Source organism: Aphelocoma coerulescens, chromosome 1 (genome assembly GCF_041296385.1).
Source record: "Aphelocoma coerulescens isolate FSJ_1873_10779 chromosome 1, UR_Acoe_1.0, whole genome shotgun sequence".
Taxonomy (NCBI): domain Eukaryota; kingdom Metazoa; phylum Chordata; class Aves; order Passeriformes; family Corvidae; genus Aphelocoma; species Aphelocoma coerulescens.
The window spans coordinates 73,133,746-73,147,291 of record NC_091013.1 but is presented as its reverse complement, the minus strand read 5'-3'; the positions used below and the strand labels follow the sequence as shown (position 1 = coordinate 73,147,291).

At 37.7% G+C, this 13,546-nt stretch overlaps 1 protein-coding gene across 7 annotated transcripts in view; it reads left to right on the top strand.

The window, feature by feature from the left end:
• The window catches only part of CDK8 (cyclin dependent kinase 8), a 74,899-nt gene that overhangs the window by 58,155 nt on the left and 3,198 nt on the right, over window positions 1-13,546 (top strand). For 5 of the 7 annotated variants that reach the window (XM_069013079.1, XM_069013109.1, XM_069013119.1 and 2 more), the window contains 6 exons: window positions 1,171-1,314; window positions 3,302-3,371; window positions 4,383-4,455; window positions 9,065-9,162; window positions 10,535-10,613; window positions 10,733-10,891. In XM_069013079.1, coding sequence (XP_068869180.1) covers window positions 1,171-1,314; window positions 3,302-3,371; window positions 4,383-4,455; window positions 9,065-9,162; window positions 10,535-10,613; window positions 10,733-10,891 — 623 coding nt within the window. The remainder of the gene's footprint in view (window positions 1-1,170; window positions 1,315-3,301; window positions 3,372-4,382; window positions 4,456-9,064; window positions 9,163-10,534; window positions 10,614-10,732; window positions 10,892-13,546) is intronic. The other 2 variants (XM_069013089.1, XM_069013098.1) reach the window with 2 other exon arrangements.

Sequence of the window (13,546 nt, the reverse complement as noted above, 5' to 3'; positions counted from 1 at the left end):
GGTTGTAGGTCAGCATACTGTGTTGTTGTTTCTGTAACCTGAAAGGCTTCCAGAACTCAATCTTTTTGTTTTCTTGGTTTGTTTTGTTTTTTGGTTTTTTTTAAGATCATATCAGTGTTTCTGTCAGCAGTTCTCATGTTTATGCCTTAAATGTATTCTTGTTTACTTTTCTGTTAATACTGTGTTTCTTTTACAGATCAGATACATTTTTTATATGTTCCTTTAAACTGCTTAATTTTTTGTATTTGCATCTTCCCTCACTTTACTGGCATTTCTTCTGATTGCAGTGTGTGAAACTGCATGAGCAGTCATTGCCTTTCGTACATAATTTTTTCAATGCAGATAAAAAATGACTGTTTAAAAACACTGAGTAGTGAGGTTATGCTGTCTGCATTATTTGCTTTTGTCCTTGTTTATGACCTTGTTCATTCAAGGCTGAATCTAGCATTACTTTGAGTTAAAAATTGCATTTGTATATACTAGAAAAAAATTGAGAAAACAACTGGGAAAATTCAGGCTATCTGATTATACAATATGAAAGCAACAGTTAAAAGAGAAAGGTTATGGGGTTTTGTTTTTTTTTTTTCCAATAAATATTATGAAAAAGTTGTGAGGTATGTGGGCTTCAAGCAATTTGCTTGTTACTCTCTTTCAGGGTATTATAGATAGCATTTGTTTTATTCTAATACCACTACTTTTCAGTTTGTATTTTTGGGGTCATTTAGTACTACTTAAACTTGGCTGATCAGCAGTTGCACATTTCTTGTTCAGGACAGTGTGGCAGCAAATGGGCAAGATGCTGGTTGGCTTTTCTTTGTTTGTGTTTTGTGTGTTGACAGTCACCCCCATAGTTTTCTTCACTTTTTTTCTTAACCAAATTACTTTTTTACAATGTTAAGTGGTAGCTACACTTAAAAACCCCACAAAAACTTGTATGATACTCTCTCAGCTCCTGTGTAGTTACTGAATTGGGTACCTCAATCCATAGCTAAAAGAAAAAGTTGACAAGTACTGCACTTCTACAATAGAAACTTGAAGTTTTCAATGCAGGGACCATATCTCTTGATAAGCTAAACACTAACATTCTACCTCATACAGATGCTTTTGGAAAGATTCATTTGTTGTTTCGTTTTGTTTTTTTTTTTTATTTCTGTTCTCCTTTTTTTAAAGATATTTGGGCCATAGGGTGTATATTTGCAGAGCTGCTAACATCAGAGCCAATATTCCATTGTCGACAAGAAGATATCAAAACTAGTAATCCTTATCACCATGACCAGCTGGACAGAATATTCAATGTAATGGGATTTCCTGCAGGTACATTCTGTATTTTTTATCACCGCTGTTCAAAGAAAGATATCTGTATTGCTTTCTTTGCATATGAAGGTGGCAGCTGATCAAAGCAACAAAGCTGTTCAAACACAATCTTTTATTTCATGAGTTACAAATCTAGAATCTAATGGTCAAATTAGATATTTGCCCTTTTATTAATGATAGGGTTATCTTTGTGTATATGTGTACCAATGTTTTTTTATTTTAAAAGATTGTATTTAATGGTGGATGATTAAAAATGAGAAGGACTATTTCAGCATTTCATCAGTACTGATTATTGATTTGGAAGTCGACTGATAATTTATGAAACCAAGCAAAACTATATACTTTTAGTGAATATTATGCATTTGTTTAACTCATGCTAAATTAAACATAGCATTTGGAAGTAATAGAGGGTATTGAATTTTTTTTTCCCCTGGTGGAAGGCTGTTGGTATAGAGAAAATTTCTTTTATTCTAAACCGGAAGAAAGAACTGCTTGCATGAACCAAAACAAATTACCATGTGGATATCACCTGTTGCATTTTCCCTTCAGTGTTGATCATATCTTGTTTTTCTGCAAGCTGCCTTGCTTCAGTTAATACTTTGTCTTCTAGTGTTCACATGATTGCAGGAGTCAGAGTAAAAGGGGCCTTATTTTTACTTTTTATTTATCTTTCTCCTCACTGCTTGTGTTCCCGCTGTTGTCCATTCACTGGTAATTATGTTTTCCTTTATTGTTTTTTCTGGACTTGCCTCTTCCTTTCACACAAATTTTGTGGTCTGTATGTTTGTGTGGTTCTTGAATTCTGTTATTAAACATGCTCTTATTTTTGCCTTTGACTATTTTTTGTGTGTATGTACTTCATTGCTTCTGTACTGTTGTATGAGATTCACGGAAATGTTGCCTTTGCATATTGCGTCCTTAGCTTTGCTTCTTTAAGCAGTACTGTCCTCTTCTGCTTTTGAACTAGAATTTTACCCTTTTATGCTGTTCTTACTTCATTTGGGTTTTACAATGGTTTTGTATAGCTTACATAAAAAGATCTTAGTCTTATTTTGGTTTTCTCATTGGTTTAATTAATCCTTTCTGATGGTCTGCATTTGACCTTTGGAGATCTTAGGTTCTTATCAAGGAATACTTTTCATTCAATTGGAGCGTTATTTTTTGCATTTTAATTGACACTTGCCATATCTGAAACAGTTTCACATGTCTCTGGGATAGGAAAGAGGAGAATATTTTGCTTAACTAAGTAACAATTAAATAATTTTCTCTGATTTATTTATTTATTTAATGCTTTTAAACTCAGTGTTCTGCAGTTGTGATCAGACTTAGTAAAGATTTGAATTGAACCAAATTACTTGCCCACAGAGCCTTTTGAAGAGTTAGAGCTTAAGACATTTGAGGCTAGGTGCTGAGAGTGAGTTTTTTGTTTTATTTTTAAATCCATTTCAGCCTTAGTCTACATTGAGATGAATTATTCTTTAATTTGAGCACGCAGACTTGACTTTTTCTTAACTTTTTGTTGGCTAGCATTTCTTACTTTGCAGAAGTACCTCTGGGCATTTTTCTGTAACTAAAAGTGCTGTCAGAACAGAGAATCCCTTAGAAGGAAACAGGGTTTGCTGGAGTCTTGTGTACTCCTGTCCTGAGATCACAGCTGTGTCTAAATAAATTAAATAATGGTCCTGATGGTTCAAGCACAAGGCCTGATGTGTTTTCTTCAGCGTTGTTTAGTGGGCACTGTAGCTAGCATCTGTTTTTTCAGGTTCTTGAGTTAATCAGCACACAGCTGGAACCTCTGAGGTGTTGTAATGATTTATTGTGAGGAGGTGATGAAGGAATAGGAGCCAAGGAGTACAAAGACCTAAGTAACTGCAAGGTCGGGGAAGCAGAATTAAAAAAGAATAAAAATCAAGGTTGTGGAGATACTTGGAAATGCTTTGTTTTACTCAGAGAGAAAGGGAAAAAAATAATTAATACTGCTTTGCAGATAAAGACTGGGAAGACATAAAAAAGATGCCTGAACATTCAACCTTAATGAAAGATTTCCGGAGAAACACGTAAGTCTCAGATGAGCTTACTTAAGCAAGCATATTTTATATCTCTTTCCTACTCTTAAGTTTTTTGTAGTTCAGATTGGTTTTTATGTAGATGCCAAACAAGAACCAGGAAATCGTTATGACTTAAGATTGTGAATTTGTTTCCATGTGGTGAACTTGGCCTGTTGAGGTGATGTGGCTCAGAAGAGTAGCCAGAGAGCCTGTAAAGGGTAAGGTAGCAGGTGTGAAACAGGTGATGCCAGTAAGACCCCACGCAGCTCTGAAGTTTGCAAAGCACAGTGTGTTAAAGCACAGCTGTTCCCAAACCTGTGGTACTGGCAGTGATATTCTGTAATAGCTGCATGAAAGGGGTCTGGTAACCTTACACCATTTCCAGCAAACAGTGGGTATAATTGTCAGGTTTGGTGTCTAGGGTAGCTTATGAAGACTAAAGAAGAAATACCCTTCAGCTTTGCTGTCACATTGCCACAGGCTAATATGTGCACTTAAAATGCCACCCTGTTGCGTGATTTCTGTGCTGTACAGTTACATACCTTTCTTGCACCTGCCATGCTATTGTAACCATTTAGAAACCTTTTTTTTTTTTTAGTTTCTCTTCCAAAAAAGTAAATTCATTAATGCTTTTGTAGCAAACTGGAGGTTGCAGGAGAGTCTTCAGATGGGCTCAGTATTTATCTCTACTGTCATGAGAAGTATTCAGAGTCAAACAGTGTAATAGTAAAATTGCTGACAGGCAGTTTAAATCCAGTTGATAGTTTACTGTCTGCATGTGGGTTAAAAGTGTGCTTTTTGTGTGAATGTGATGTGCTTTTATAAGGATATGAGGGAAACGTGTTTCTGCAGTTCTGATTTTCAAGCAGTCTCTGGTGTTGGTAGTTGTAGTTTTTCCCTTCTTACTGGATTTGCAGGGAGACTAAACTGTTCTTATTAATATGTTTTGTGGCTACTAAGGAAGTTTTACAGTATCAATGATTTGCATATTAGAAATAAAATTTTTGTTTCCTTTTCTAGGTATACCAACTGCAGCCTTATCAAATATATGGAAAAACATAAAGTTAAACCAGATAGTAAGGCATTCCACTTGGTAAGTTTGTGCATACATAAAAAATCGAATCCCTTGTATAAGTTACAGATGTTTGAAGTAAGAGTTGAGCTGATGTCAAGTCCACTGTAACTAACTTTACTTTATAAATAAAGTTAGGAATAACTGAACTCTGCAATCTGAAAATTGCAAAATCACTTTACCTTCTCACATTGATGGAATTAGGTTCACTGGATTAGGTTCAGTATCAAGAAATTTTGAAGTTTTTGTGTTCAGGTCATGTTAGCCTGTAGTTACATTTGCAGTTTTGCTGCAACCCGTAGCCATTTTGCTGCTTTGCATACTTTCAATAGCTTATTTTTTTACTTTTAAAAAATTCCTATATGCCTGATTTTTTTTTTTTGCATGTTCATTTTTGAGCTTTTGAAGAGACCTTAGAGCAGACTTTCAATATGTAAAGGGAGCATTTGTAGAAACTTGTTGCAAGGACAAGCAGTGATAGGACATGGGGTAATGGATTTAAGCTGAAAGAAGCTAGAGTTGGATTGTATATTAGGAAGAAATTATTGACTGTGAGGATAGTGATGCACTTGGGACAGGTTGCACAGAGAAGTTCTGGGTGCCCTATCCCTGGAAGTGTTTTAAGACCAGGTTGGATGGGACTCCTGTCCAGTGCAGGGGTGTTGGAACAAGATGGTCATTAAGGTACCTTCCAACCCAAACCATGCTATGATATCATACAAGTTTGCATCTTACAGACTTAAAAAGAAAATTGACTTAAGACTTGGACATGTAGTTTGGAAAATTTTAGTAGTCTTCCTAGTTCACCAATCTTTGTAGCTTTCTTATGAATACTTCGTAGAACCCTTACAACAATTATTTTCTCTCTAGAATGTGTAACATTTTTTTATGAAGACTCCAGTAAAAATTATACACTTGCTCAGCCCTGGAAGTGCTTGTCTTTTGTTGTTTCAGAAATTACTGTACTGAGCCTTTTTGTCCATGTTTTAAAGAACATTTAAGTTGCTACAAGACAGCCTATATATGTATTTATGTATGGAGAAGAAAGAATTTAAGGGTGTCTAGTCTTTCTGAATGTTCATCCTCATCCTGATGTTTCCTACTCAGATTAAATGTTTTCAGTCTCGAATGATAAAGTAAATAGATTATTTGGGAGGTCGATGGGAGTGAGGGAGGAAAAGGAGAAGATTTTTCTTCTTGGAGGTGAGAAGAACAAATTGGAATGAAGGGAAGATGGTGGAGAGGCCTGGGTGTCTGAGGGCCACGTGGCTTTTGCTCAAGTCATTGGAAGCTGTACCTTCCCAGATGATCAGACACAAGGGGTTTTTAAGCAGCTGTCTCTTTTCTATTCCATACTCTTCCCTCCATATAAATTTTGGAAATTATCCTTCAGTCAGACCAGATCTGATGCAGTATTTTTCTTGTGGCATGCTGCTTGAGCAGGTTTGAATGGGGGTTTCCAAGAGTTATATACTTCAGCCAGTGTAAAATAGAGCATGTATTTAAGGTTCGGATTAAACTCCAAAGTACAACCAGCTGAATCAGGTAATGGTTGCAGTTGTACTGTTCCACGTCATTTACTGTGAAGTGTCTCTGCTCTCTGAAGTTAAAAGTTGGTGAAATTAACTAGAGATGTTTATGTAAGCAAGGAGACCAGTCCTCTCTGAGGGAGGCCCATAGTAAGACTTTCTCTGAATGAACTAGCTTCTCATACAAGCTGTGCATGCTCTGTCCAAACCAATCTGAAATTTCTCATGTGTTCTCTGTGTTGCAAGATTAGAAATTGTTTTCAATGGAGCAATAAAACTAGACATAAAATAGTCAGATGAAAATATTTTAAAACACTTACTGCAGCATTTTCTCTTCTCTCTGCTGTAGCACAAGGGGATTGTAACTGTGTGAACGTGTTCAGCATGTTTGTACCAAAAAGCAGTGATTACATTAAAATGCAGAGTCAAGGAATGCTGTCCTTTACCAGACCACTGGCACACTTCCACCCTTGGTCACATCTGTTAGTGCTGAACAACAGGATCAGAAGGGGAGTGTGAACGTGGACCCCAGACTGAACACATTCCTCAACTCGTACTTCACCCGCCTTCACTCAACACAGCTGATGGCAAGAGAGGGAGCTTTGTGCAATTTGGATGGTGACAGTCAGTGTCAATGGAGCTAAAAAGCAGTCAGGGTATACAGTAGTGTGGATGTAACTGTGTTCTTTTGTACCTCCCATAGATCTGGATGTGAGAGAAGTACTGTGAAGTTCATTAGCTGTAATAGAATTTTCTCAGTTTTCTGCTCACTGCTGTCTCTCAGACCAGTTCACTGGATCCTATTTAAAAAACCTGAGCTTTCCAGAATAACATCTTAAAATACTGTTCAGGAGCTGCCAAAATTTGAATGTGCCTTAGGTTTGTGCTCTTGTTGTTTGAGGCTAAACTCAACTGCAGATGAATGCCTTGGGCCTCTACAGCAAAGTCTGAACAAGTTTAGTGAATTTCTTGGTTACCAGTTCTTCCAGAGGTGTTCCAAGATCTTACCCTTTCACAACTATTAAGATACAAGTATCTTTTCCTCTTACTCTCTGCATCAGAACAGATTAAAACGCTTTTTATAATCTACTGTCTTAAAATATATAAATCCAGAGATTGTTGTCAGTGACAAAAATAAAATGCTTTGATTTCCCAACTTGAATGAACCAGGTTTTTTTCTCCTCTTTACAGACATTCATGTACATGGTCCCTTTCACATGCAGAACCTGATGTGTTAACTTAAGAAAACTTTGGCTCCTTCCTGCTTTTGCAGCTTACTATTTTCCCACTTCCACACTCTTGATTTTTTTTCCTATTTACTTATACCCTAGAGAATGGAAAACAGCTGCTGTTTCTGGTTAATTTAGTGATTCTTGGTCTTCCACGTGGTTAGTTTGGTCCATATGAACTGTAGTCATTGTCCCATTCATTGATGATGTTTGAAGTTTACTGCATTTTTATTGTGTCATTTATCCAGGTGATCTTTACATCAAGCAGTTTTTAAAATAGAAAATATTTGTAATAATAAGAGGAAGGTTCACTTCTGTGTGGCATCTGTACAAGGGGGCAGAACCAAAGTTTTGATCCCCTGGGTGGATAATGGTTGCACAATCATTTGTGATTTCTTTTTTGTGTGGCTGATCATGACCAAGTCTTGTCAGCATGTGATGGACAGCTCTAGAATCCGGTCACCAGAAATGATGCTAGAATCTTGCAGTGCTTTTTATTTGTGTTTTTCAGTGTGTTGGCAGTTCTTTGTCATGTTTTGCCTTTTCCGGCTCATTCAGCATGCTATTCTATAAAAACTTCATGTAGACTCAGAGAGCTGAAATAACTTACTGTGAGTCCTTGTGGATGATTTGAAAAACGAAACTGTACTGATGGTGGTAATCATAGTTACCATGTTCTTAACCATGCCATCAAAACGGAAGGCTGAGGGGGGAAATGTACTTTCTTAACTTCAGCTTTTGAAGTGTGGAGATTTGCACTGTGGTTATGAATGCTCAGTTAATAGCTAGCGAAAGGAGATGACCAGTTCAGACTTAGATCATGACACTGGATCTTTTTAAAAAGGTGAATGTATGAATCCTGTAAAAAGTATGAATAGGAAATTTAAATTAATATTATTTACATATGTATTTTCTTGTTAGATCCACAATTTTAAAATCCCTCCTACAGGTTGAAAGTGAAGAATTTCTTTTAAAGACAATTGTCTCTGACAGTATGTCATGGTGTAGTTTTGCCTTGGGCACTGTGTTGTATTGGTGAAACATGAAAACTCACAGGTTATCTCATGTTGCTTGTCCAGCACAGCTGCATTCCACACAGCTGCTGGAGAGAAGTATATGCATGTACACCAGACTTTTTGAATGAGAAACACATAGTTTAAGAATGCATCACTGCAGCTCAGCACTAGAGCTAAATAAAATCGTTATGGTCTGCTGTTCCTAGTTCACAAGACCCCACCTGGGGTGCTGTGTCCAGAGGAGGGCCATAAAGGTGCTTAGATGTCTGGAGCACCTCTGCTCTGAAGACAGGCTGAGAGAGCAGGGTTTGTTCAGCCTGGAGAAGAGAAGGCTCCCAGGAGACCTTAGAGCACCTTTCAGTACTTGGAAGGGGGTCTCCAAGAAAGCTGGAGAGGAGCGTTTTTTTGATAGAACAAGAGATAATGGCTTTATTAATCAAAGAAGGTAGATTTAGATTGGATATTAGGAAGAAATTCTTTATTCAGAGAATGGTGAGGCACTGGAACAGGTTACACAAAGTTCTGGATGCCCCTTCATTGGAAGTGTTCAAGGTCAGGGCTCTGAGTAACCTGGTCTAGTTAAAGGTGTCCCTGCCCATGGCAGGTGGTTGGGCTGACTGACCTTGAAAAGGCCCTTCCAGCCCAAATTATTTCATGATTAAAGTTGCTAGTACATTGTGGAAACTTTCCGAATGTTTTTGATACAACACTTGTGACTGGAACTGAGTGTCCTGAGCTTTGCAAGTGAAAATAGGTGTTCTTTGATAGGAAATGAAGTTACTATTTTAACAGGAGAGAAGAGTGTGATTTTGGTAATGTAAAGGTTTTTACCTTCTTTTTTTTTTTTTTTTTTCAGCTTCAGAAATTGCTCACTATGGATCCAATAAAGAGAATTACCTCAGAACAGGCTATGCAGGATCCTTACTTCTTGGAAGATCCTCTTCCCACATCTGAGTAAGTGGTCAGTTTATTAACCTATCAGTGCATTCAGAGATGCTTTAGAACTGTGCTTTCTCTCTGCCCGAAGTATGTTTGTGAATATTGAGCTAAATACTGTCTAACAACTGAAGAAAGCTATAACCACTAAAATGCCATTCGTGGTTTTTAAAATTAAGTAGTATTTTTATTAATTCTCTTGCTTTATGGAACTTTGATCCTATTAGTTGCAGCACTAATCTTGTTACTCACTGACAGGTTGATTATGCATGCTACAGATCTTGGTAGACAACTGCTAAGTGCCTGCAGGTCCACTTCTCTGCTCCAGAATGCCAGATGACAGTCTCTAATTAGTTTACATTTTTGTCTTAGCCTTTGTTGTAAATTCAGTGGGTGGGGAAAGTCAACTCTGTGTCTCTGTGCTGTCATCCTTAACAACTTAAATCCATTTTCTGTAGACACTCCTCTTTTTTGTTTGCACAGGCAGATTTACAAAAGGGAGAAAATGTATGGACAATGAATGATTTCATTAAAAATTAAGCCCCTCTTCCAAAAGACTAGGCAGAGAGCATGACTGTACACCTTTTTAGGAAAGCTATTAGTACATCCTGTGTGTGATTTTCTACCCTTCTGTAGGGAAAAATTTATAAAATATGTATACTTATAAGGAATTAATTAAAAATGAAATTATTTCACTAAAACCTACGGAATTATTTATAGCATCTCCTGACCTGTCTCTGTGATTTAAAGTCATGTGAATGATTGGCTGTTGCAGAAACTGCTTTTAGGATGGTGTTTGGCTTTTTTCTCAAATTTAGGTTGACATTTTAATGTGAATACGCAATGAGTATTGCTAACCAGTGTACAGAGACTTTATTATAAATACATTCTACTGACGAAGGGCAGGTAAATATTAGCTTTCACTAGCAGTAGCAAATCCATATAGACTGTGAGATATGAATTGACAGGTGAAATTTCTAGTTACTTTTAAATTTTTTTTCCAGGTGGTTTTATTAATAGTCAGTGAAGTTTCCAGGAATACTTTTAGTTAATCCTGAGATTGTGAATTACACAATAGCTGTAGTGAGATAGCTCTTTGTGCCCTTGCAGATACCTAGCAGGTGATGTACCTTTCTAACCAACAAAAAAATTGATTTTTTTATAAGCTTAAGTTAGTGTATAAGAGTCAGCTGAACATTAATATTGAATGTGAATATGTTTTTACTAAGCTTAGAATATGGTGATAGTCAGTCAGGGAAAACTTCTCCCTTAGTTACAGGTATTAAGTGATGGCTCAGGCAACTTGAAACTAGCATGGGTGAAGTGTGAATCTTACAGGTCTAACCCTTCTGTTCTAATACGGTGATAAATAGACTTTTTTGGGGGACAGTGTTTTTGCAGGTTGTCAAATCCCTTACCCAAAACGAGAATTTTTAACAGAAGAAGAACCAGATGATAAAGGAGACAAAGTAAGTACTAGAAGAACAGTATCATCATGTTTCACTGGCTTTTACACTATTTCCTGATTTCATGTTCTATCATGTACTGCTTTTGAGTTGAAATTTTTCTTTGTGTTTAAACAATTGAGAAGAACCAGCAGCAGCAGCAGGGCAATAACCATACTAATGGAACTGGTCATCCAGGGAACCAAGACAACAGTCACACACAGGGACCCCCACTGAAAAAAGTGAGAGTTGTTCCTCCTACCACTACCTCAGGTGGACTTATTATGACCTCAGACTATCAGGTATTTTGTTTTATTCACATATTGTGTATTTGTTTTTCATGTTTAGAGCACTGTTTCTTCAAACTAAAAAAGTAATTTTGTAGATGTCGGTGTATTAACAGTTACTTTTTGGCATCTTTTGAATTTTTTTTGAGATTCATTTAGTTGATGGTTTGTTGATATCCTGATGCTCTTTAGGTTAGCAGTAAGGAAATTAAGATGAGACATTATTAGAGTTACTAATTATTACCTTCATATTAGGGAATGCTAATGGTTATTAGGAGCCTGTTATGCTGTGCTCTGTATCACCTAAAAATGCCATTTCTTGCTTGAACAAGCCTGTAATTGTAGGAGGTAGAGGATATTGCAGTAAAAAAGCTGTGAAATAAGAATCTGAACAAGTATTTTAGTTGGGTAAATGGATGTGGAAACAGTATTTTGGATGACAAATAAAGACTTGGCATGATGCTGTCATAATCTTTCTTTTGAAGACCAAGGGAGATTCCAGGTTGAGTAAGCCAAATATTACAGATCTGAAGATAGGTGAAGTGGTGGCAGTCAATGAATGAGGAAGATGAGAAGACATGTTGGGAAAAGAGACTTGAGGAAAACATGAAAAATGGGTTCTGGCCTTCCCACATTTGCGCTCATGGTCAGACATTAAAAAATCAGAGCCTGGAGTATAAGAATATCTTAGTCATCCCAAGAAATGATACCTGGGGTTTTGGGTTTGGATGAGGCTGCTACTGGAGACTGGGGAGGAGAGAGTTAAGGACAGAAGCTTTAGTTAATACAAGCTAAGAAATTACAGAAGAGGAGCAGGGAAGACTTCAAATGATTCACAGGGGCAGTTAGAGAACGGCAGATTTTTGGAAGCGTAGGGAATAGAAGATTTCAAGAGGAGGCATGCTGCTGGAAATGTTAGCCTGCAGGAACTGTTGCATACTGATTCGCATGGAATGCACAGTACAGGGAGCCAGTTGGCAGACAGTCTTGGATGAAATCAAAAGATGGGGAAGTTGGAAACTACTGGGAATGTTTTCAGTTAAAGATTAATATCTAAATGTGAGACCCTGATAATGGAAACCCACTTAGCTGGGCTTATGTAGCAAAACATAAGGGAGAGTTAAGAAACTGAGTCAGTAAAGCTGCTGCTGTCAACTTGCCTTTCAGTTTGATACAGCTTCTCCATGAACCACCAGTGGGCTTTGAAATCTTGCATTTCAGAGTTTGTTCCTCAGACTACCAGATAGCCTCAGAAGCTGCCTGGAGGCATTACATTCATCCTTACCTAAATCTGTGTACTCTCAGCATTGGCCAAAACTTGAAAGTACCATGAAAATGTAAAATAAGATCATTTTCAAGAGCTTTATTGTGAGCTCCTTCATATAGTCCCCAAGTGCCTTCGTTCAGTTTATCCCAAGACATCAATAGCACATCAGTTTGCAAGTCATTCTCCTTGAACAAGATACATTTTTAGAGCTGTTTGAGACAGTGGTGAGCCTTAACTACAGTTCTGCAGGGTGGGGTGCCTCTAAGTGTCATCTTTCTTTTAGTAGGATTATCAGTCACAAGCACTCTTAGAAGAGTTTCATCCCTTTCAATTTGGCAAGCTGCAGTCATTGCTGTTTTGGCCTTTTAATTAGCTGTTTCTACCACTTCTTAAAAACACACACACAGAGCAGAAGGCAAATGCAGCTGTAGCTTTCTTAATCTTGCCCTCCGGTGGAGTCACACATCTAAGGAGGTTGATGCAGAGGTTGTGTGGACTGTGTCAGGGAGCCCCATTTACGTGCCCTATTTGCATGCCCTTCACCTCATTTTGCTGCTGCATCGTGGCATTTGGAACAAACTTCAGCTCGTAGTTCTGTGAGCCAGAGCTGAAGTTTGCTGGCTGTCAAATCAGAGGACTCAAATTGCTCAGCTGGAGTTAGCATTGGTTTGTTTTCAGCTCATGCTCATCAAAATTTTTGTACTCTCAGATATCCATTCTGGAATTACAGCTGGGGGCAGCCCTTGTTGCCAAACATAATTTCAGAATACTTTTCCCTTAAGATAATGACAACTGCTGCTTTTCTGTCTCAGGAGCTCTTACTGGTAACTTGACTACTTTTGACCAATCATTTTGCTGTCTCTCCAGGAGGGGAAATACCTGGTTTTCAAAGAAAAAATACCTTCTTCCTCCTACCCTTGCAAAGAGGCAGTTGGTAGATTTTTTTCTGATTAAGGTGTCTGGAAAACATGATAATCAAAGAGAGGAGACCTGAACTTGCTAGCACTAGAACAAAAGCAGTTAAGAGCTTCCTACTGATGATTTCAGGTCTCCCTGAAAAAAATTCCTCACATTTTTTGCTTCTGATCCAGCCGTTTGTGGAGACGGCAAACAAACATTACAATACAGCCTTCTGTTTTAATCAAACACCTGTTCCTTTGTTCTTCATTTGATTTGGTCAAATTCCCCATGTAAAGCTTGTGAAGAAGGATTGCCATCTCCTGGGCAAGGCACACTAAGACAGTTTCTATGTTCACTCAGAAGTCAAATTACTCTCTGCAGGGCACATTGACCTTGTATCCTTTTCTGCCATGCATAAAAATAGTAGGCACATGGCACACAGACTTCCTTGCCTCCTTGTTTAAATCTGCAATGTGACACTCGCAAAGGGAGTGTGATTAAAC